General features: G+C 39.2%; 3 protein-coding genes and 1 long non-coding RNA gene across 7 annotated transcripts; 2 read left to right on the forward strand and 2 right to left on the reverse strand.

Annotated features, from left to right (window-relative positions):
* The first annotated feature begins 380 nt into the window (after positions 1-380).
* Positions 381-3,616, forward strand: LOC127784505 (uncharacterized). The gene is made up of 9 exons (XM_052311829.1): positions 381-520; positions 621-742; positions 833-954; positions 1,057-1,252; positions 1,387-1,479; positions 2,278-2,337; positions 2,438-2,512; positions 2,947-3,027; positions 3,137-3,616. The coding sequence occupies exons 1-9, from the start codon at positions 451-453 to the stop codon at positions 3,491-3,493; spliced, it is 1,176 nt and encodes a 391-aa protein (XP_052167789.1). The 5' UTR covers positions 381-450; the 3' UTR covers positions 3,494-3,616.
* Positions 3,617-6,516: 2,900 nt separating this feature from the next.
* LOC127784508 (glutamate receptor 2.8-like) lies at positions 6,517-11,530 on the reverse strand. Its single transcript, XM_052311833.1, has 4 exons — positions 11,272-11,530; positions 8,872-10,208; positions 7,367-7,670; positions 6,517-7,170 (listed from the first exon to the last, which is right to left on the reverse strand). The coding sequence occupies exons 1-4, from the start codon at positions 11,528-11,530 to the stop codon at positions 6,755-6,757; spliced, it is 2,316 nt and encodes a 771-aa protein (XP_052167793.1). The 3' UTR covers positions 6,517-6,754.
* Positions 11,531-14,443: 2,913 nt separating this feature from the next.
* Positions 14,444-23,069, forward strand: LOC127784841 (uncharacterized). Of its 4 annotated transcripts, XR_008019604.1 has the most exons (5): positions 14,444-14,667; positions 20,259-21,035; positions 21,249-21,306; positions 21,800-21,908; positions 22,932-23,069. It is a non-coding gene; the product is annotated as an uncharacterized LOC127784841 (long non-coding RNA). The 4 variants fall into 4 exon arrangements; XR_008019601.1 differs by having other exon boundaries at positions 20,259-21,306; XR_008019602.1 differs by having other exon boundaries at positions 20,269-21,306.
* Positions 15,412-23,125, reverse strand: LOC127784840 (glutamate receptor 2.3-like). The gene is made up of 5 exons (XM_052312237.1): positions 22,864-23,125; positions 19,276-20,612; positions 18,669-18,969; positions 17,224-17,630; positions 15,412-16,216 (listed from the first exon to the last, which is right to left on the reverse strand). The coding sequence occupies exons 1-5, from the start codon at positions 23,123-23,125 to the stop codon at positions 15,677-15,679; spliced, it is 2,847 nt and encodes a 948-aa protein (XP_052168197.1). The 3' UTR covers positions 15,412-15,676.
* Positions 23,126-25,114: the final 1,989 nt, after the last annotated feature.

Raw genomic sequence — 25,114 nt, forward strand, 5'->3', positions numbered from 1 at the left:
GAAGAGGGGAAAGAGATAGGAGGGTGAGGTGCACATGCTGACATGTGGGTCTCACACTGACTCAACCACCGATGACCGTGGTCAAAGCGTCACGTAGGACAAAACCGGGGTCAAAACCACCCAGGGATCTCGGGTGACCGGTTTTGTATAGTTAATGGACCCCGCATATATGGTTTTGCGGTTCGACGACGTTTTTTATCTCGCTGACAAGTTGAGGGACCTTCGGTGTACTTTTTCCAAGCTGCCACTCAAGCGACGTGAACTGGGCCGTATTGGGCCCAGTTCACCATTCATCTCATGAACTTGGGCCGAGCTTGTGACATGTCCCGTCTTAGTCTGTGTCGCGGACTCTGGATGGACCTCAGCGGCCCATGCTGAGACTGTAACCCAACTCAATGTTTCCGTTCCGTTAGATTCGCTGGTCTGGACGCCGCCTCCGCCGCCGCCGCCATGGCGCGGCAGCAAGTCGCCGCCGCGGCCGCCGTCGCCGCCATCGCCGGCGCTGCCGCCGTTCTTGCAAGTAATATCGCATCTGGGAATTCCCTTGTCCTCTTATAGCTTTACGGTTGGGGTACTTACTTCTCTCCTGTTGCTCACCGGCGTTGCACCGATCTCCACAGGCGAGCTCTACAGTCGGAGGTGCCGTCGGTTGGCGACGAGGGTCCGGGAGCTGGAGGCCTCGCTTGCCGCCGCCACGGAGAAGGCCGCCGCCGAGCGCCGCGGTAGGGTTCGGGCGCAGCAGGTCGCAATCCGTAAATCTCGATACCGGTGTTCACGGCCTTCAAATTTTGCACGTTTTCCCCCCGTTTTTGATTAATTTTTCTACTTGCAGTCGCTAAGGAAGGCTCTGAGCGAGCAAGAGCTCAGCTCGGATGAGAAGAAGAAGCTGAGCAAATCCCCCAAGTCGTTCCCCATGGCTTCGATCGGTGTCGTGCAGTCATGCTTCTCCACTAGGTGGTGCCATCTCTTCATTTCAGCCAATTAGTTGTGCTTTTGTAGGATTCGGTGAACTTGTTGAGTAGTAAGAATGTAAGAGTGAGTGATTTTTTTTTGCAGGAATGGGACGCCGAGGCAGCCTTTGGTGGTGCCACTTGCCAGAGCAACCGTGATGCTTGATCCAGCCCGTGTCCCTGCGGAAGCGCTTGAGGGACTTGCCGATTACTCGCACTGCTGGATCCTTTATGTGTTCCATCTGAACACTGACCTTGATAAAATGTGGAATGACCCTGCTAGGTCCAAGCTAAAAGCAAAAGTATGATACGGTGTTAATGCTTAATCCTTAGTTTGTACTTTTAATTCTTGATGAAAAATGATTCTTTGTCATGTTATATGTTTTGAGGATAAGGGGCTGAACCAACTAATCAAATGTTCCTTTTGCTGTTGAAGGTGAGAGTACCTAGGTTGAAAGGGGGCAAGATGGGGGTTCTGGCAACTAGATCTCCACACCGGCCTAATCCAATTGGACTCAGTGTAGCGAAGGTAAGTATTGTAGGATCCAACCCTGCAGGCTCTTATTATCTGTGCAGCATATGCAATTCTCTACTATTATAAAAATTGAAGATGTTTTTGCCGGTGCTTTTGTACGTCATCTGTGTATGAGTCGGTTTTCAAGTTTGTTCACTTTTGGAAATACATATCCGTATTTGGATCGTTTATTAAGTTTGTTTTCTCTTGGAAATACATAAGAGTCGTATAAGAAATCTCTTTAAAAAAATCGCATGCTAACTTGAGACGATCGGACTCTAATTACAACTCATGATTTTAAGCGAATTCCCACAATGAAGTTCACTTAATTAAACCGTATAACAATAATAAGATTAAAATAACCTTCACCCGTTGCAACGCACGGGCATTTGTTCTAGTAAAGGTAAAAGTGTAATATGAGTCCAATTGTTGGATCCAATTATTATTGCCTTTTTGGACAAGTCGGGAAAGGCATTCATGATTCATATAAGTATACTTAACTTTGCTATTGGCAACAATTGTGCACTTCCAGACAGTTTTTAACCTGAATGGTGCTAGCTATGACTGCCAGTATTTCTTATTGTTTTCAGTTACAGCTTTCCACATAGGTTTGATGAGAAAAGATTTTATCATAACCAACACAAGCTAGTCTGGATTCTGATGGCAATTGACTTACATACGAATGGAATTACATGCCCCCCAAATTACTACATAAATCAGTAGAATGATTTGTCTTGGACTGTATCTCATTTGTAGTAGTCATGTTTAGCATGCCAACTTGTCTTCATATTTTTTTGCTTCAACATTTCATAGGTTGAGGCGGTGGATGGGCATTCAATTTTGCTTTCTGGAGTAGATTTGGTTGATGGCACGGTACCATATTAAGTGCTTATGTTCTCCAGCAGTACATAATGAATTGACATGATTCAGCATGCCTCACATGAACCTTCCTAATATGCTCCTCTATCTACAGCCCGTGCTTGATATCAAACCGTATCTGCCATATTCTGATGGTGTTAAGGGTGCAGCTATTCCTAATTGGTTAGAGGTACATACTATATATTTCTTTCTAGAAAAATATTTGTTCAGCACATTTCTCCTATCTATTTATAAGGGGCACTGACCCAACATGACTGGAGATATGTATAGTGTGGTGTTTTACCCTTAGGTAGTTGCATTCATTTCTCATTTTCAGAAACTTATCTTTTGTGAAATTGTAGATAGGACTGAATCTTGAGAATCTATTGTTCTATTTTGTTTAGGTACTGTGGGTTGAAAGCTCACTGGTTCAGTACTTCAGTTTGCACAACTAACTTTTTTGTGATCTTGTGAAAGTAGCATCCTATAGTTCATTTTCTACTTAGAACCATCTCAACTGCAGGCTCGCTTGTTTAGCTTTTGAGGCAACACTATAAATGGTTTACTCTTGGATCGCCTGGTTTGTCCACCACCAACTAATTTTGAGTATTATCTTCCAATCAGGTTGACGGTGCATTAGCTGTGGAGTCTATCCACTTTTCTGAGCACTTCATTTCTTCACTTTCTGATTGCTGGATGCATGTAGTAAGTAAAATTTGCTGCTTCTTACTGCAGTATGACATGGTAGATTTTTATGTCAGCTGAACAGCAAACTACAAACATCTAACTTACATTCAAATTTTGTTTACTTCAGAAAAAGCAATCACTCTACGCTTCAGCAGATGAGTTTCAGGATCTTGTCAAGGAAGTGCTCTCCTGGGACATCAGGTCGCTGTCTCAGCGGATCCGTCCCCATGATGTGACCATAAAAGATGTCACTGATAATGGCGGCAGCAAAATTGACAACGATTGCAGCAACGATGAGGATCGCCAATCCGTTGACCCGTCCACTAGCGTGGTCTACCACCTTCATCTAGAAGGCATTGATGTGTCATACAGAATTGACCAAGATTCCAACATTGTTGTTGAGAATGCAGCCCTTCTCTCCAGTGCTGTGAACCAACACCGGTACAGCTACTTAACATGGAGGGAAAAGGTAAGCATTTTGTAGGAGCATATATTAGAGCTCATTATCTGAAAAAAAAATAGAGCTCATGCAGTAAACTGTATGCATGAAAAAAATATATATTAGAACTAATTACCATGGAGTAAAGCTGTATGCAATCTTATGAAATTCTACTCTAAAATGTCATGAGGTCAATGGATTCTCTAGCTTTTCTCATTTAAAGAAAGAATTTGAGAGTGTTTCTCTTTCAGAAAGAATTTGGCAGCGTGGAATTCCTGAAGTGAATGTGTTCTTGCCATTTCTATCTCCATGCTGGTGATCTCTGTTGGGTTGCGTGACATGTATAAAACCATTGGCTGCCTTGTCGAGTGGGCCGCCTGGACTGCGTTGCAGGTGGCGATATGGCCTAGGAATAAGTTCATATGAGGTCCCTAATCTTAATTTGTCAATGATCCAACTTTCGACCTTCAACCGGATACAAACCGGTGCAAAAATAAGTCTCAAGACGGTTTGGATAACGGCCGGTGCAAAAATAAGTCTCAAGACGGTAACGGTTTCGTGGCGCAGCTAATTTGACTCGTCTTCAGCTGACATGGTACATGAAACAAGATTTAACAATTAAAGAAATAAAATAAAAGATGTGGACTCACATGTTAGTAAAAAAATAAAATTAAAAAATAGTGGGACCCATATGTCTTCATCTGACGTGGCACGTGAAACAAGATTTAACAATTAAAAAAATAAAATAAAATATGTGGACCCACATGTTAGTAAAAAAATAAAATTAAAAAATAGTAGGACCCATATGTCAGTGGGCCCCACTCCCACGTATGGGAAGGTGAGTGGTAGTGGGCCTACAAGCGGGCCGCGCCGGTGGCCACCTCAGCTCGTTCCCCTCGCCGCGGCGCCGCGGGCACCGCCGCCATTGCTGCCGCAGGAGCAGGTTTTGGTGTTTCAGGTTGTCCTGGAATGTTTCGGCTCAAGAGATCTAGCTTGTTTCCATGTTGGTGAGGCTGGCGGCACGGCGGGATGTTTGCCGGCAATCCGGCGGAGTGGCTGTCGGCGGCTCGCGATGGGACGCACGCGGGCGGCGGCGCAGCCGTGGCAAGAGCGAGAAGGTCCGGAGAACCCTGTTCCCCATGGGATGGGAGGGAGGTGAGCGTTTCTATACCCTACATACGAGATTCTCCATTGGTGGAACAGCCTGTCTCTGGTTTGTTTTCGTAGCGCGAGCAATGTTGTAGTGGCCGTGACAACGCCTACAGGAACAGGAGGGATTCGTTGCAGATTGCAAAGTCGCAGTTCAGGCAGTATTAATTGCAGTGTACTCTAGCTACAAGAGCTCTTCGAAGGGTCGGTTCTTCATTAACGTGGGCTGGAATTTGATTGCCGGGTCGGCCGTAAGTTCGGTCGACCAATTTCATTAAGATTGGGAGAAAGGATCATTACAATAGAAGCTTACAACGATAATATGATGTCGAAATGATTGGGGAAACAATCCCAACCATGTAAGCTATAGTTGTATGCTACAGGGATTACAGATTAATCATTATCGCCATTACAAGTGGTGAAAAATCCTGCCGACTTCCAAATGAGGATCTCTTCCTTGATGTCGCTCACTAGCTGCTCTGGGCTGGAATTTGAACCAACCTTTTCTTTTCTTTACAGCGTCTTTGATCCATGCCTTGGATATGTTTGTTATAATGCCTGTTCATCTTTTCAGCAGTATGCTAAGTCAACAAAGATGTAGCAAATGATGAAGTTTCTCTGCAAATTAAGTTAACAGTTCATTGTAGAAGCTTCCTGAATTGCATTTCTATGCATTACACTGCTAGATGGTTTGTATCCGTCTAATACCTAAGCAATTTAGATTTTTTGATTGACATGCCATTGGAAAATTGCTTTGTGTGTGCACAGGCAAGCGGGGATGAACGTGCAAACAGAAGGTGACTTGGCATATTCTAGAGGCATGAAAAGCTGAATTAGCTGAGTTATTGTTGTGCATGAGATGCAAAATACGGACTTGTTTGGATCTCTGAAGCTGGGCTTTGCTCTATGGATATTTCCCCGTCTTGTTGACAGCTATATTCATCTGAATCATCTGGCACTGTCAGTTGCAGGTTGTGAACCTGGTTGGAGTGTATTGTCATTTCTTGATTTTGTTCATTTATTCGCTCTGCTTCATATCCTTTCTGAGTCTGGTCACGACGTATGCTGTTCCTTATCCTGTGCTTATTCTTGTAGAGAAACATCACCAGGGCTATTAAAAGGGCTGAGGTTGATGCAACTCCTGTGACTAGAAAAAGTCCTGAAAAGCTGTTGAAGTTTAGACTGCTCGAGCTGATGATAGTGCCATCATTCTGACAGGCATGTTGGTCCCCAATCCATTTCTTTTCTATATTAATTATAGAATCTCCCTCTGTTATGCTGAGGATTGCCCTTGAGAAGTCGTAAACCAGTGGGGATCGTTTGGGAAATGCCTATACAAGAAATATAACTAATTCAGTTACTTTCAAACCGATAAGTAATGCAGAATTAACTTTAGGCCTAATGTGATAGATTTCTAAGGGCGAACATTCTAAGATTCTCCATAATATTGATGAAAAATATATTTAAGGTAAATAAATTGCAAGGTACTCCCTCTGTTTCAGGTTATAAGACGTTTTGACTTTGGTCAAAGTCAAACTACTTTAAATTTAACTAAGTTTATGCACAAATATAGTAATATTTATAATACCAAATTAGTTTCATTAAATCAATAATTGAATATATTTTCATAATAAATTTGTGTTGAGTTGAAAATATTTTTTTTCTACAAACTTGGTCAAACTTGAAGCAGTTTGACTTTGACCAAAATCAAAACGTCTTATAACCTGAAACGGAGGGAGTGGATAGTTGCAGTTAGATTTTGCAAAGTCATGCCTGCGGGGTATGGTTTGAGGTTTTTATCCATCAGCTAAGTAGCACATAAGTAGGGGCACTATCAATTAAGAAAATAAGGATTCAACGGAAAACCGGAAAATTGCCCAGAGCAATGTTATAGACTATGAGATTATCACATCCTAAAACGACGGAGGTATCTAGTGGGGTTATTTACCATGTTAAATGCATGTTTTAAATTCAACTGGCATTACATAACACACATATCTTGTCTAGAGACCACAGGTTTGTTATTATCTTGGATTTTATTATGTATGCCTCTATTTCCAAATGTTCATAAGTATGGGCCGATCTCAATTATGTATTTACTAGGATTTTGTACTTCAAACTTCAAAGATATGTGATGTGGACAGAATATCTATCAAGTTAACTTACAAAGCCAAAACCTTCAGACTTGTAAATTGGTCCTATCATTGTGTACCCTTTGCAGTGCTTTGCAAGAAATATTTTTATGTATGGAACTTCATCTATGACAGCTGAAATACCACCATTTTGGCTCCCTTTGGCGAGTGCATCGGCAAAGCCATCTAAATCATTATATGCCCTCAATTTTGTTCTATCAAAACCAAGTCCTCTTAATAGATCGGCCACATAAGAACCATTTGGATACCCTACGTATTCTCCATTTTTAAGGAGCTCATGAACATCAGTTACTGTGGGCTGAAGCTGTTGCACAGTTAGCATTGATGATAGATTGGCTGTATAGCTTGATGTAATCACGAGAAGCACAAAGACCCATACAATGACAACCAGTCTAGACAAAATGCTGTCCACCCTTTCCCCTGCAAAATGGTGAACCATCATATTTTAGAACTTCAAATTAACATTGATGCTGAATTTACTCTTACTATGCCTGTATCCCTTTGTTTGTTAAAGACTGTATTGTAAAATAAATTGCTTTTTTGTCAGCTCTTTCTCACTGAATTTGACAAACGCAGTATTCTGTATGTAGATAAGAAAACAAGTATAGTCACTCACTATCTGCAAAGAACGAGAAATATATTGCTATGCCAAGCTGGCGGAGAAATGAGCCAGTCAGTTCAGCATTATTGCTTCGTCGCTCCAACAACCATATTACAATTGCTGTGTAGATGAAGAAGGCGATGCTCCCAAACCACAGGTCAGTAGTTAATGGCTTCAAGAAAACCCATGTATTCTTATTCCTGTCGTCCCTGACTGGCACAATCATTGCCACCCCAGATTCAGTATATGGTAGTGTGAAGTCAACATATGAAGTTCGATTGTACCTGATGGTTATATCCCCAATGGCTGCATCATATACCTGCAAGTTTTTTTTTTAAAAAATTGTTATTTCAGTTACTCTTGAATGTATGATAATTTGTGGAAAATGGCAGAAAACATGGGTATAGTTCCATCATGCCAATCTATCTAATCTGAATGGAACTTCTTACCATCCTTGAGGAGATACCAAGATGTACCACAGTAGAAAGCATAAAAAAGGTTCAATCTGAAAAGGAAAAGTACTGCAATCTATTTTACATACTCCCTCCGTATTTTAATGTATGACGCCGTTGACTTTTTAACCAACGTTTGACCATTCGTCTTATTTAAATTTTTTATGTAAATACAAAAATACTTATGTCATGCTTAAAGAACATTTGATGATAAATCAAGTCACAATAAAATAAATGATAATTACATAAATTTTTTGAATAAGACGAAAGGTCAAACGTTTGTTAAAAAGTCAACGGCGTCATACATTAAAATACGGAGGGAGTACATACTTCAGGGGGTTAAATAGACTTTTTCCTTTATTATATACCCATTGACTATTAAAATTCATTTCAGAACATGTATTGTCAAGTTTTGAAACTCTGACCACTGATATACACAAAAGGATTTATCAAATGGGAACGCTACTACTCCCTTTGTTCCACATTGTAAGTCATTTTACTTTTGTCCAAAGTCAAACTTCTCTAACTTCGACCGAGTTTATATAAAAATGCACCGGCATCTACAGTAAAAACTAAATACACTATCAATACATATTTCATGGTGGATTTAATGAAACTAATTTGATGTTGTAAGTGTTGGTGTATTTTTTTTTTTTTTGGTAAACTCAGTCAAAGTTTGAGAGGTTTGACTTAGGAAAAAACTAAAATGACTTATAATATGGAACGGAGGGTGTATTTTTCATCAAAAGTACTTTCACACTATTATGTTAAGATAATTTTGACTGACATATAATTAAAAAATAATGTTCAAATTTGTATACATGAGACTGCGCCAATGCTTGCTATGGTACCAATATGGTGGAAAATGTTGTGTAAGAAAACAAATGATAAATATATCCAAACTGAACAACATAAAAAATCACCTGAATTGTTCCAATAAGGGTAGATGAATAAAGTTTTGCAAAAAGAAAAGTCAGAGAATAATTAAATTTGCTTTATTAAAATTTCAAGTGGGCATACTGATTTCTGTGGCATAAATTTGATAAATTGAGAGTAAAAATTTCTTACCCCTAGATAAACTTGGTAGACAAAATCATTATAACTCCCAGAGTTTATTCCTTGTCCATTATCAAATGATACATATTCATAAGGTATTGCATATGGAAGTCTCTTTAACACCTCTTCAAATACATCAATCGCATACCCAGAAGCTGTTATTTCATTGGTTACAGGATTACTTTCCACCTTCATAAACTCAGGATACGCATTTGTCCGTACACCTATACGGAGTTTCTTTCCATTAGTAGGAATTTGCCATCCTTTGGGCACTGTATATACTTCTCCTGGCCACACCACTGGATTAAGATCAGGCATAGAGTTCATGTTTGTTGTTTTTGATTTATTTTTGTTTAATTGCCTGAAGATTCCATGTTTTGCTGTCCAAAAGCCTATTTCTTTTAACTGACTTCCAACTACATTAATTATCTGGAAGGTGGAAAGCTCCAGCTGCCTGTTTCTAAGGTCAAATTCACCACTTAGACCTCTGAACTTACTAAGTAAGATTGAATCTAGGAGTTTCGGACCAATTGTAGAAATTCTCAGAGTTCCCAAACATGTTGTGTTCTTTGTATCTTTCTGCTTTTGAAATATGGCATCAGCCATTCTTACTTTTTCTGCTGCTTGTGCTAATGCCCAAATAGTATCATAACCCCAAAGCCCGAAAATACTTAGTTGTGATGGTGGATCATTTGGGTTGTCTTCTTTAAACCTCTTATTCCATCTTGTAGTGAAGTCATCAAGTTCCTTTGATGCAGGCACATAGAACCTGACACCGATTGCACCACTCATTTCCTCAAGAATTGAAGGGCTTAGCGAATTAGCAATATTTGAAATGCCATCTGTCAAAATCCATGCATAGTCTTCACTCATCATTCCTAAGTCCTTGGCCTTTTTGAAGAGAATTGATCCAATGTTTGTTGACATATGAACAACATAGACTCTAGTTTGCATTGTCATTAACTTGTAGAGTTCTCGCTCAATTTGTTCAGTATTTGCTGATTCAGATATTGCACTACGATAAGGCATAGATGCTCCAAATTCCTGGAGGGCATCAGCCAGGTATGGTATGATGCCTCTACCATAGTCTGTATCCTCATAGATGGGCACCACTTCCCTCCAGCCATATGCCTTAACGAGAGCAGCAAGTGTATTCACTTGAGCAACATCACTTAATGTCCCACGCAAAAAGTATGGCACATTGATAGATGATAGAGTGGGGTTTGTTGCAGTGAAGGAGATAACTGGGACTTGGCTCTTGTTCCCAAGATCTGACACAAATGTAGCCTCTGAAGATTTTTGTGGGCCAACAATAGCTCGCACATTGTAATTTTCCAGCAGGTCAATTGCTTTATAATTTAATAGAAAAACAATTAATTTGAAGAATATCTGTGTTCATATTAATTGCAGCTAAGAATCTTAATGCAATTAGAAGTGTTATGCATATAGAACTAGTTATGTTGTAACTTTCCTTAGAATATAATGGCTATTCTTATTATAGTGGTGTATTCAGGGACTAAACTTTAGTCCCTTTCACATCGGATGTTTAGACACTAATTTAAAGTATTAAACATAGACTACTTACAGAGCTAATTTTCATAAATGAGAGCTAATCTGCAAGACAAATTTTTGAAGCCTAATTAATCCATAATCAGAGAATGTTTACTGTAGCATCACATAGGCTAATCATGGATTAACTAGGCTCAATAGATTTGTCTTGTGAATTAGTCCAAGGTTATGAAATGGGTTTTATCATTAGTGCATTTAATACTTCTAATTAGTGTCCAAACATCCGATGTGATAGTGACTAAAATTTTTTAGCCCCATCCAAACTCCTCAGGCATTGAGCAAAGCAGAGAGCACCCTCTATATGACTTAACTATATTTGGTATGGAACTTTCTTTGTTTCTCCAGAAATGAAGGAGTTGCTAATAAGAGAGAACTCAAAATAGGAGGATTCGTTTGTAAATTACAGTTGCATAAACTTAAAAGTGGGGAGGCCCTCACTTTTACCTGCATATAGATCCATGGAGTTATCATGAAATTCAGCCTTTTATTTTTGCTTAAATTTATGATATTTATAAAAGAGAAGTTGTATATGCACATATTGTTTTGAAGATTTTCAGCAGCAGTAGAAAAGATAAGTGTGTAATAAAAAATTATATAGATGATAAAAAGCTTGTCGTTTCAGTGCTTTTTTTTCTGTGTGTTTCCTCGATAAAGTTTTAATCTAAAGAATTTCAAGTTGTTGAAGTTCCCTAAGATCAAAGAGTATTCCATAACAAAGTACTAGTAGTAGCTATATTTTGGGACATAAGGAGTAACTTCTTTATCGTATCTCGCCTCATTATGATGCAGTATTGACTCAAAATTTGACAATCTTAGCTAAAATTTACAGATTGTGAAATGTACCTTCTGATGCAGCTTGGATATCATCTCCATTGGAATCCCTAATGTGGAGAACCAGCTTTGTCTTAAAGTTCCTGTGGGCTTTATAGAAATCTTCCACAGCCATCAAAATGCTGGTACGTGCCATTTTGCCCACCAACGACTTCAGGTGGAGAATCACACCAACATTCAGTGTATCTTCTCCACTCCCAGTGATATTTTGAGCAACAGTCAGACTGAGGAACAGGAAGAAGATTGCAGCCCTTCCAGCTGCTCTCTCCATCCCCATGCTGTGTTGGTTGATGTTCTGCTGGTTACTGAATGCATGGTGCTATGAAGTCTTATAGCCCTATCCTTTTTTTTTTCCTTCATTATTCTGACTTGGTCAGATTGCATTATAGTCTCTATTGTCTCGGAATTAAAATTTTAAGTTTGCTTCTGGCAATCTCTTCCTTGCGTAAGAGGCTACTGTTCTGTTTATAAGTACAAAAGAGACGTTTCTGAATAGAACCATGTTAGGGTGATGGCTGTGGAAATTCTGGGTTGGAAACCCAGGAAGAATGAGCTGGAAACGCATATATATACTTCACCTTCCTCAAGTGAATCATTGGTCCTCAAGGAATGGGATTGTGATAGTCAAGGAAGTCGGAACTCGCGTTTGGCATGGGGAGTTGCTCTGAATCTTTGACTCTCTTGGCATGCTTTGATGTGTGGTACTCCCTTTGTTTCCAAATGTTTGTTAGCTTTGACTATTATTATTTCAACTTTGATCACCGATAACTTTGGAATGACGAGATTTTGATAAATAAAGGTTGCATGGCAACGGTGAGATTTCATTTGTAGGCATCACTTCGGTGGTGTTCTTTTCTCCTGAAGATGAAGATGAATATTAAGTTTTTTACGCAAAACGAGGTGATATTAACGAATGATTGATTGAGTTTCAATTATTACAAACTTGAAAAATAGATTAATATGATATTTTAGAGCAGCTTTCATATAGAAAGTTTCGCACGAAACACATTATTTAGCAGTTTGAAAAGCATGCTACGAAAATCTTAATCTTCATCCAACTCTTGTTGGAGAAAAGAATAGGACCTTCACCTTACTATTATAGATAATCTACTTCTTTTAGATAATGGATTAGAAACCCGGCATCTACATCTAACGGGATGTAAACAGCCAACCAAGTTCATATATAATGTACTTAGCCAGTTCGCTCGTAGAAATGACAGTCAATGGCCAATGCATGTATATTTTTCCTATGTGCAGTAAGTCGGTAGCAATTAAACAAAGTGCGAGAGCCTTGAAGAATGATATATCTCTGAAAATAACCTCTTAGTTTTGCAGTTTATGGGCACAGCACTGAGCATACTGTTTGTAATGGCAAGTCAAGTCAATGGGACTTGTGATGTCAAGCCTATGGTTCTGGCAAACAAGATGCTGTTCGTTGAGTCAGGATTATAGTTGACATTCGACAATCAGATGCTGTTCGTTGAAGTCTCAAGGACCATCCAATCAATTTTGTCCTAATAAAATTTACAAAATACTAAGCTGTTGGTTGATGAAGATGAACATTGTAAGATGCAAGACGCTACCAAGAATAAGTGGCAAGCATTGGAGTAGCAACACTTAATTTTTTGCCTGGTCCAAAGGTTGCCGTCCTTCATACACCAAGATTCAAGAGGATAGGCCAGGACATAAGGGTTGACCTAACAGATATTGGAGAAGATGGTATCATAGCCTTCTAATTTTGAACCTAACAACGCATTGGTTATCCTTTTTTATGTTGTGGGGGTGGGGGGTGGGGGGGGGGGGGTTGGTTCAAAGAAACTTCCCGCGTTTTCTTTTCTTTTCTATGAATTTTTAACATATTGAAAGAGAGTAAATAATAGCTGTCGATGAGTGAAGCTTCCTCAAATGTCCATTTTGACTTTGTGGATAGGTAATAGAATAAACTCCTAAGAGCAAGATCAATAATGGCGATGGCTGCTGGCGGTAAAAAAGAACACGTCAGCAATGGAGACAGCAAAAAGTTAATACGTACAGCAGCCGACTATATTCACAAGCTTCAATGGATTTGGTATCTCGCATCACAGCCTGCTCCCGTCGCCATCTCTTCGTCCTGCTCTTTTCTATTGTTTCTTTCGCCTTGGAGCTCGTGTGCAGTCGGTGATTAATTAGTCGTCCGCTCACACCCTCTCTCCTATCCTGATCATCAATAACGCCAGTGTGGATGCATTATCGCCAGCTAAAATGGTTTATTGTACATGCTCTAATGGTTCCTTCAACTGAACATTTTCGCCTAATGCTCCGGCGGCGCTGCCGCTTCACCACCAGCTGGAAAATGTTCAATGGTGAGATCAATGACTGCTTCCTGAGGTAGCTTGCTGCTTCCGGCCCTTGTCCTCGCCAGAACCAAATGACTGCGTTCAGTGAAAATGTGCAACAACCCAGACATTTTGAAAAGATTTTAGCATGAGTATTCATAGGAGCTGGGGCTAAACATCGGATGCGGTGACGAAACCAAAAGTTATCGAAGCCTAAGGCTCAACTAGAACTCAATTGATGAGCTATATATAGGTTTTCTCCAAATTTTAAGATGGAGGCCGAGGGCTTAAGCCCTACTTGTCTCTGCCCTGATTTGAAAAAAAAGAAGTCTATTTTATATTTCTCAACTATAGCCCGAGTCTATTTTTTTTTTCTCCTCAACCATTAAAACCAGGTTGATTTATGATGGTTACCTTATTACATGAAAAAATTAAGTATATTTTATCTTTCTCATGCTATAGCCCGAGTCTTTTTTTTTTCTCCTCAACCATTAAAACCAGGTTGATTTACTTAGTCTGCATGTACTGCATATGAGCTTCGGAATCTTGTTAGGGAAGTGCTCTCTTGGCCACCTGCGAGGCTGCGACACCACCAGGTCGCTCTCTCAACAGATTCGTCCCCATGAGACGATCATTCTCCTTCTATCCCCTCCTCGCACATTCTTCCAAGCTTTCGCATCCGCAACCACCACCTCCAGCACTTTATCCTCATTCCACTTTCCCAACCATCTCAATCCAATTTCCCAGCCGGTCAGCCCCCATCCATGGTTACATGGGCCTGATCCGTTGCAACGCGTGGGCTACTTTGCGAATCCAATGGCCCATAACACTCTCAGGCCCTAGGCCCATCTAAAACAGTTCGCGTGCAGTCCAGCTCCAGCCCAACTCGACCAGAAACGAACCGCTAATGCCGACCTCGACGATGACGGCGACACCTGGGCGGCTGCCGCGGCCGCAGGGCTCGTCGTCGGCGGTGCCGCGGCCGAGAGGCCTTCCCGGCGTATCCGTGCTCCTCCGCCCCGACAAGGCAATGGACGCCGGAGAGGATATGCCTCCAGTTGCCGAGGAGCCCACGCTGCGTCGTTCCGACAAGGTACGACCCCCGCTGCGAAAAACTCTGGCTTATTCCCGCAGACCTCCTTCCATTCATGATTTCGTGGCTTTGAAATGTGGGGGTTAACGTTAGTTCACCCGATGGACGCTGCGTGGTTTGATGTGTCTAGATTTAATCGTTAAGGCAGGGCCTATTGCAATTTAGTTGTACGCTTGTACCACAATTTTCAGCTCCCGAAACAATGCGTTCATGGTGTTTGTTAGAATGCCAAGATGAACCTACACTCGATGTCAAAGATGTGCTTGATAGAAGGACGATGATGAATTGGTGATCAAGGATCAGAAGTGCCGTACTCGTACATCGCCGAGGTTCCATTTTTCTTTTGCATTTCGTCTTGCGCCCCTATTGCAAGGGCTGGCGCTCATCATCCTATCTGAGGGAAGTGCTGTTTGGCACGCGGAGTTCAGCAGTCTTATATTTTTGCGGGTGGCAATATTCTTGAACAGATGGCTCAATTAGGTTCAGTTTCAGATGCTCATCTGATGGTTCAGCTTAGAGGCGACTTGTCACCTGCTTTGAGATATTTTCCCTGGAGAACAGATTTCGATCTGTGCCCTTAAACAAGATATGCATGAGCAATTTACAACAAAAGGAAAAGGGGAAATGATCAATACTGACAAACTGTGCCTTTTGGTTATGTGCAAACATTAGGTTACTACCAAGTGCCTGCGAGTTGCGCAGATGGCAAGTTGCCTCTATACACAATCATATGAGAGTAGTTAAGTAATTGCAGATGCAAATGTGCAAAGGATTAAAAAGAACAGAAAACACATACATGTCTACTTGCAGCCACAGAAAATCTAAAATGACTGGAGGATGGATGCAGAACGCATCATCATCTAACGCCTTTTTATAGTAAAGAAAAACATTAACACAACTAGTGGCTGTATGTCATGCCATTTTCTGCGAAACTTTACCATTTTAAACTTTCAGCTTGAAACTGCTTTATGTAACATCCTGATCCTGAACATAAATATCAATTGTTTAGCTAAAAATGACTTGAACTTGAAATGGGTGCCACTCTTGCACCAAGATTTCTTTCATGCCAAATGAAAATTGAGCTATTTCTTCTAACACTGCTTGTTTGTAAATTTATGTTAGACATCTCTCTTGCTCCAGTTTGTTGTTGTTGTTGGCCACTTTGGCCTGTACTTGCTCCAGGCTGATTATTTTCTTCTTCTCTGTCTCCTTCATTCACTTCTTGTGGCTTGTGATTTTCTTCTAAACCTTCTCCATTTTGGTCAGGTTGCATGCTAGTCATCGACTTTTTCTTTTCATAGTAGTAAATCATTACAGCTATGAGAAGAGAAGAGGTTGAGGCAACTCCAGTAAGTATGAACAGGCCCTTAAAACTGTCAACGTTAAGTTTGTCTGGATCAGACACAGTGCCCGCCGCAGAATCCACACTTTTGCAGTCATTTTGGTACCCAATCCATTTGTTCTCAAGTTGCATGATAATGTCCCCCTCTGTTATGCTGAGGATTGCCTTTGAAATGTCTCCAAGTAGAGGAGATCCTTTTGGGAATGCCTGTGTGAGAAAGGTAGATTTTTTGTTAGCTTGTTGGCTCTAATTTGGGGTTATTTCCATGTGATGAGGACTAAAATCAAGGTGAACTGAACTTAACATATTACATGGTAAATGATAAAATGAACTAGCATAACTAGATAAAATAATCAATTCCATCCTTATTAATTTGTATATAGTATTCTAGAGCAAAATTTATCATCAACTTTAAGTTTGATGTGTTCAGATGTATTATGTTAGCTATTTCTTAATGTATCCAATTTCCCCAAAATTTTGGTTGTTCATACGAGCTTGCTATCAAAGGTGATTTCACATTTTCACTCATAAGCTGGCTTTTTCATATTATTCTTTCCCTTAAGAAAACGTATAGTATTTCTCTAGTTTGTACTCCCTCCAGTCATAAATATTTCATGTTTAGGACAATATTTGGTCAAACTTTTGAAACTTTGACCATCAATAATTTCCAAAATCCAAATGCTTATCTTAAAAAGGCAAAAAAAATGCTATGTATAGATCTGCCTTGAAAAGTACTACAATAATATCATAAAGTAATTATATTTTGCAAACTCATTCTAATATAAAATTTATGGTCAAAGTTTGAAAAGATTGACAGGATGTTGTCCTAAGTGTCAAATATTCATGACAGGAGGGGCTATATATAATCTACGCAATTGGATACATAGTTTTACATTGCGAATATGCAATGAAAAGCCTAACCAGTTGAATTTGTGTACATTTACACTCAAACCCTATGCTTCAGAGTAATTGGATTGCTCATTGTTTAGCTTGTGTGTTTCTAATTTCCTTGGTATTTCTGTGAAATTGTGGATATAATTAACCTTCCAAATGAAGCTTATTGTATTAGTTCAAATTCGTACCCTCAATTTACACTCAGGCATGAAAGGCAACATGCCAACATCTATAGTTTCACATTTGTATTTCAACATACGAGAGTAACTAATCGACTGAAGAGTTATGTTGCAAACAGGAACATAAATAAAATTACTTACATATCCAAAACCTGCTGTCTTATAAAACGGTCCAACCATAGTGTACTCTTTGCAGTGCTTTGCAAGAAACAATTTGATATATGGGACTTCATGCACGAAGGCAGCAATACCACCGTTATTGCTTCCCTTTGATAGTGCATTGTAAAAATCATCGGGTGTATCATATGCCTTGATCTTAGATGTGTTAAAATTAAGATCTTCCAAAAGGTTTTTGACAAAGGAACCATCGTGGTATCCTATGTTTTCCCCGCTTTTCCGAAGTTCATCAATACTATTTATAGTTGGTTTTAGCTGCTGTACAGTCAACATTGTTGCCAAGTTTGCAGTGTAACCTGATGAAAGTATAAGGAAGAAAAATACCCATACAATCAAAACTATCCGAGATAGGATGCGCTCCACTCTTTCATCTGAAATTTTGATAAAAATATATAGTGTTATCTTCAGTTATACCAAGCAAAAATTCACAAATATAGAATTGCCAAATAAAAATGCTTTTGAACTGAAAGAATTGTAACAAAGAAAATATTCATAAGAAATTCGCTGCAAACTATTTGTAGTTCCAAGAAAAGGACTTTCTCCAAAAAAGTGGTTGTAATTTGCAACGACTTATCAAGGCTTGGTTAAAAGGAATAATCAATTTTCATAATTGTGATTGCCGAGAGAATGGCCAAATTTACGTCTACCTCTAGCTGGTTTCATTTACCAGATGAGCAACACTGCATCTTTTCTCTATCTAGTCAACCATGTGAATACATAAGAAATATTTGTTAAGATATGTTAACCTTGTTTCTTAGCTTTCTTTCCTTGAACTACTCCCTTATACAGCTATACTTTCCTTCAGTTGATTAGCAAAACTCGTTTCTAACCTGACACCTACTGGCATATAATTCATTTTTCCTTTCCATCCTGTTAGTTTAACAACATTGAGTTCTATCCTGTAATAGTCGTAAAAAAATGAAGTCTTTCATAATAAACTCATGTCAGTGTAAACTCACTGGATACATTATATGTTCTAAACTCCACAATGTAGTCAGTGTAAACTCACTATTCCAATAGAGGTAGTTAGCAATATTTCTTCCAACGGACCTGCCTTTGCTTGGCCATAGTTTTATTCACTCCTAGGACCAGCAGGCACAAATCTGTTTTGAATTCTCTCTGCCCATTGTGCCCAGCTATGCATCTTTTAAGTATTTTAAGATGCACGCATGTAACTAGCATTTGTTTCTTTCAAGGCTCATAAGCTTGCATCATGCAAGACATGCATGTAGAACCATTCAAGAAACTAAACTACCAGATTCATGTTTCCTAGCAAACAAGGTAGGTTTGTTAAATGCACTGGTAATACCAAATGATTTTTAGTGCAGATCAGTCAGCTCGATATTTTATTCACTATTTGACACTCCTCTTTTGTAAATAACTGAGGTGCTGGGATAAGTGTACTCAACTATCTCCAAATAGGGAGAAGAATATCGCAATCCCAATCTTCCTGGGAATTGGTTCACGAACATTTCTTTTGTTGCCTAGAAGTTCCAATAACCATACAACACATCCTGTGTAGAAAAACATTGATATGGTTGCAACCCACAGATCACGTGATAGTGGCTGCAGGAAAATCCATGTTTTATCTACTGTGCCCTTGGATGGAACGATCATTGCCACTCCTGATTCTGTGTATGGTACAGTGAAGTCAACATAGGCCATTCTGCTATGCCTGATTGTTATATCTCCAATTGCCACATCATATTTCTGCAAGGACACCAAAGAGAATAGTTTTACTGATCAAGCAAAAAAAAAAAATCTTAGTACAAATTATCTAAGAATTCTTTAATTTCTTTTTAATATATGTTTTTACTATTTTTGAGGAACAAATAGGTACTCTGACTAACTGAGAAGAGCACCTAATTATATCATATAATATTCCTATGTGCAGTTGTCGTATGTACTCTTGACATATATCATGAATTGCAGTTTGCTTACAAACTGTATGCTGAACAGCTGAAGCATTACTGATCTTTTTTTTTTTTTACCAAACAGCATTAATGATTTTAGCACCTTAAGATAAACTTGGTGAACAAAGTCATCATAACTTCCAGTACTTGTATCCCGGCTTGTGTCAAATGCTACATATTCATAAGGTAGCGCAAAAGGGAGTCTTTTTACTGCCTCTTCAAATATGTCAATTGAGAAGCCACTTGCTTTAGTTGCACCTGTGATGGGATCTCTTTGATTCGTCATATATTCCTTGTATGCACTTTTGTGTACTCCAACCTGAAGCTTCTTTCCACTTGCAGGGATTTCCCATCCTTTGGGAATTTCTGTCGATTTCCCTGGCCAAATCACAGGGTTTAAGTCCAAAACTGAGTCCGCATACTTTGTTGTTGATTTTCCAAGATTTAACTGTCGTGAAATACCATTTCCTTCATTCCAAAATCCAATATCTTTCCACCCTTTCCCAAATACATTTATTATTCTAAATGTGGAGACTTGCAGCTGCCTGTTTGAAAGGTCAAAATAGCCACTCTTACCCCTGAATTTATTTCTCAAGATGACCTTTAGGAGTTCTGGGCCATATACAGAAGTTTCCATGTTTTCCAAGCTTGTTGAGTTTCTTGCAACTGATGGTTTTTGAATTGATGTTCTGTTGTTAACCCCAACATTTTCAACTGCTTGGGCAACTGCCCATATAGTATCATAGCCCCACAGTCCAAATATACTTAGTTTTAATGGTGGATCATTTGGATTGTCGATTTGAAATCTTCTGTTCCATCCTATGGTGAAGCTATCAAGTTCTGAGTTATCAACATAAAACTGGATACCCAAGGCACCATTCATTGCCTCCACAACTGAAGTGCTCATGGAGTCCACGATATTGGTTATTCCATCTGTCATGATCCACACAAATCCTTTGCTCATCATACCAACCTCTTTTGCCTTTGTGAAGAGAGATGCAGCCAAAGTAGATGACATGTGCACAATAAAGACCCTTGTTTGCATTGTCATAAGCTTATATAATTCTTGGCTAATTTCTTCACTAGTTACTGACAGGGGGATAACACTCCGATAGGGAACACGTGCATCAATGTCTTGGAGAGCATCTACAAGATATGGTATGATACCTCTACCATAGTCAGTGTCTTCATAAATTGGCACTACCTCTCTCCAGCCATAGGTCTTGATTAGGCAGGCAATACTTTGCACTTGTGCTGAGTCATTCAGTGTTGCACGAACGAAATATGGAAGACTGGCAGAGTAAAGAGATGGGCTTGTTGCTGTGAAGGATATTACAGGGACCTGACTTCTATTTCCAAGATCTGATACAAATGAAGCTTGTGAGGATGTCTGAGGGCCTATGATAATTTGTACATTGTGATTCTCCAGAAGATCAAGAGCTGCAGCATAGATCAACAAGTTGTAATTAATGATCATACATGCAGGAAAAATTGCTGATCCCCTAAAAATAAAAGAAAGAAATTCCTGGGTTAGAGTGGCAATGCATTATTGCATTTCAGATGTTCTTGAGCCATTGAGTGTTGCATGCACAAAAATATTTAAGGCAGCTGGAAGATTGTGATGGGCTGGTTGTCGTGAAGGAAAGATTGGCCTAGAAATTTTATTTTAGTGATCTTGAGATAAATACAGGTCGTGAAGTTCTCTGGGATCACTACATTAGTATTACGGTTCTCGATCAGATCAAGGACTGCAGAATTGCATACTCATTTTAACTTTGGTCAAATATCGTATGGAGAAATCTGAAATACTTGGCATCAAATCTTTGGTCCAGGAACATGACAATCTTCTCCCTCAAGGAAAAGGTAACATAACAGCTACAGATTCAGGGCTGACAAAAGCATCACATATCTTGCACATGTTGCCAAACTATATCACCTAATACCTGTAATGAACAAGAGCAATTTACTCATGACAGAAGCCCAAAACTCATGGGCTTGAGATGCAGTTTAGACATAATCACTCATGGAAACCCAAATTATTTTGCTGACCAAGGAATTCATGTGCTCTTTGTCTAGTGAAATTTTGGGTGGCCGTAAAGTTAATTGACGTCAAGAGGAGCAGGATAGTTCCACGGTATGATGTCTACATCTGCTTGAAGTTTGATTCTGGATGTTATTCAGAGTTTAGTAAAATCATGAGTTTGCTTTATTGTGCACAGAATGAAACATTACATTGAACTTACCAATTTGTTTAAAAAGAATTTGATTAAGTACTAGGTATTCGAGGGTCCACTAGTTTACAACCTTTCGATGTTCTGTTAATTTGTTGGTAGTTAAATTATTTCTTTCGAACCATGCATTGATATCCAATTATTCATGTACAACAACTAAGGCTGATTGACCCCATTAAAAAAGTGTAGGTACATTGAAACTCATTTGCTTCCTTTTGGATGCTGAGCATCCCTGAACCATCAAGTTTTCTCAAAGTCAGTAACTTGTAATTCAATCTTTCTGTTGGTTAATATGAATGACTGAATGTTGACTTGAATGGTCAGTTATATGATACCACATTGTAGTATATGTTTTCTCAGTTGGTATTTGATATTATCATTCTCCGTTCTTGTCAGCTGAATGCATGGCTTCAGCTTTGGGAATAAGAAGTCCTGTAGACTGATCCCCAACCAGTGTGAAATTTGTCTGTTGTTGGTGCAAAGAAAAAATCAGAAGCAAACAGTGGTAGGTTCCTCTCAATTATGACTTACTTTATTTTGAACAGGGATCTCTTATCTTTCTTAATTCAAGATTAATACTGAATCTACTAGATTAAGAAACAATTTAAATGGTGGGCAGCCCTGCTAGTGCAAGAGAATGGATACGGGTTACTTATTTGCTAAGTTGCATCTATGGTAGGCCCTAAAACAGTGAAGGTCCATGGGTACTCATGAAACCTCCAATTTGCAGAACATAACTTAAAATTTAATTTGCATGCATTGACATTTGAACCAAGTTACTTTAAACTATATAGTAACTAGCTGGCTAATATGTTGACAATTGAACAACAAAACTTCTTGGTGTTTGGTCTAGGGGGAGGTTTGTCCATGAGTACAGCCTCATCTAACAACCGATCTGGAACTAATGCAACACTATTTAATACTACAACGCTTGTACCTATTGGTACTAGCTGATTTGACATTTGGGCATGAACTGCTAAAATATATATAGTGTTACTGTGTAAGAACATGCAAGATATAATAGATTGTGGAGTATAATGTAATTTATCCAATTGTGCAATTAGCTGAATGATTTTATGAAAAGGCCATACGTACTAGGAGAAATTTTGTCATACATAGATTCTTGAAGAAAAGGACTTCTGTGGAATATGTTATCTTGCAGCTGCATGTTTTGAAGAAAACTAGTGACCGAGGGTGTGTTTAGTTCACGCCAAAATTAGAAGTTTGGTTGAAATTAGAACGATGTGATGGAAAAGTTGAAAGTTTGTGTGTGTAGGAAAATTTTGATATGATGGAAAAGTTGGAAGTTTGAAGAAAAAGTTTCGAACTAAACTCGGCCTGAAAATGAATCTTGGAGGCAGCACAACAGTAAAACATCTATTCATCGCCACAAAAAATAGTAGAAAATAAAAACATCCATATTGCTACAAGATTGTACCACAAGACTTCAGAACATTTACCTGCTGATGCAGCCTGGACATTATTACTTCCAGAATCCCTGATGTGGAGAACTATCTTTGTGCTGTAGTTTGTGTGTGCCGCGTAGAAATCATCCAGCGCCATCAAAATACTGGTCCGTGCTATTTTCCCCACCATTGTTTGAAGGTCAAGGATCACTCCAACTGGGAATCCATCTACTACCCCAGTTTTGTTAGCATTTTGGGCTACAGTGAAATGGACAAGGAGTAACAGGAACAGTATGGTTTGAGGTGCTCTCTCCATTACCAGTGCTGTGGCTGTGGAATGTTTGTGAAAGACTTTGCCTCCCAAGGCCTTACACTCTTATAAGGCTAGGGGCTTGAGGAATTCAAACAGTAAGGCTAGCTTAATTTAAACTTTACGCGTGAAATAATGTAGTGCCATAGGTGTTATTTTACTCTATTTCAGTTGTATTTTTGGAACCCTTGAAGGTCAAATGATGTGTCCATAGCCATGCAGTGCACCATTATGCAGCTCTGCATTTCTGCAAGCTACTGACAGTACTACAGCACTAAGCAATAGGCAATAGTTACTTGCACAGATGCAAGCAATCTTTCATTAGATCACTTGAGACTTTGAGAGAGTAGCAGTTGTTTATGTAAGTTTCAAAGCAGTTGCCTTCTTTCCTGAAGAAACTGATTTGTGCAGGAGGTTTCTGTAGCTTATTTAAAAGCCAATTGATGGGATCCTTCCGGAACTGCTTTCAGTTCATAAACTAATGGTTTTGACAATGGGGGTTTGTCCTCAGTGAAATGCGCGTGTTGACATCGCAGAAGGGGATGTTTGCGAGCTTATTTTGAGCAGTAAATGCTTCGAGTGAAATGTTGTAAGATTGCTGTCGAGAGAATTGGGCAGTACTTCTAACTAGGACCGTGTTTAGATTTCAACTTTTTTCTTCAAACTATTAACTTTTTCGTCACATCAAATGTTTGGACATATGTATGGAGCATCAAATGTGGACGAAAAAAACCAATTGCACAGTCCGACTATAAATTGCGAGGCGAATCTTTTGAGCCTAATTACGCCATAATTTGACAATGTGATGCTACAGTAAACATTGCTAATGATGGATTAATTAGGCTTAATAAATTTGTCTCGCAGTTTACCTGCGGAATCTGTAATTGTTTTTGTTATTAGTCTATGTTTAATATTTCAAATGTGTCCATATAATTAAAAAAAATTGGCACACGAATTAAACACAGCCTAGGTAAATCATTTTTGTCGGGTCGGCCAAATCAGATTGTATCCAGAAGAGAGAAATGTACAGAGTTTACATTATCGACATTATACTGTCTAGACGGGACAACGGTCCGATGATCGCTGCCCCCGAAAAACAAAGCAAAACGCTGCTAATCTATCTGTGAAGTACTACTGCACGACATCCTGTCTTTTTATTTTTTTAGGACCACGCACGACATCCTGTCTAAGCATCAACTTACAGGATACTTATCCTTTATTTCACGGCTCCCTATTCCTCCTTCATTCACTCTTATCTTTCCCCACATACTGCTCTCTTTCTCCTCTCATGCTATGCCCCCCATCTCCTCCTTCCCCTAGCTCCTTTTCCCTCCCAATATCTCATGTTCCTCTTCTTTCTTCTAGCTGTGAGGAATCTTCTCCACGGACAGGTTTGGCAACATGAAGCGGGCTACTAGTGCCATTTCTAGTAGGGATACTGTAACACCCTGAAAATTCGACCGACAAAAATCTAAACTCTAAAAATACGGATTTTCAAAAACTTTAAAAAAATTAATTGCATCATGCCGATCCTATTCGCTTATTTTATTTGGATTTGATCTCGAAGTTTACTAACCGTGAGTAAAGAATAGTTAATTAGGAATAAACCATAAAAACAAGTTGGTAAAATAAATATAAACTAAAATAAAGATTAGGTGTGGATAGGAATAAATAAAATATTGTCGCGACCGTATTTGGATCAATTAAAATACGATGGAATAAGAGTTAACCCTAACTAAAAATTCAAATAGATTAAATAAAAATAAAATATGAGTAATATTAATCTACGGTGAATTCATTAGTTGAGATAACACAAATATTGAGTAAAATGCATATATGCAAAAATTAGGAATTGTTGAATCAAATTTATATGGAAAATACACAAAAATCGGGATAAATAGAAAAGTCACTGTTCATTGCACCCCAGGTGCTCGACACGGTCCCCCTAGCCCCGCCCCCTCCCCTGCCGCGCGCGCTGCTCGCCGCGCGCCGCCC

This window comes from Oryza glaberrima, chromosome 9, assembly GCF_000147395.1.
Source record: "Oryza glaberrima chromosome 9, OglaRS2, whole genome shotgun sequence".
In the NCBI taxonomy this organism is placed as follows: Eukaryota; Viridiplantae; Streptophyta; class Magnoliopsida; order Poales; family Poaceae; genus Oryza; species Oryza glaberrima.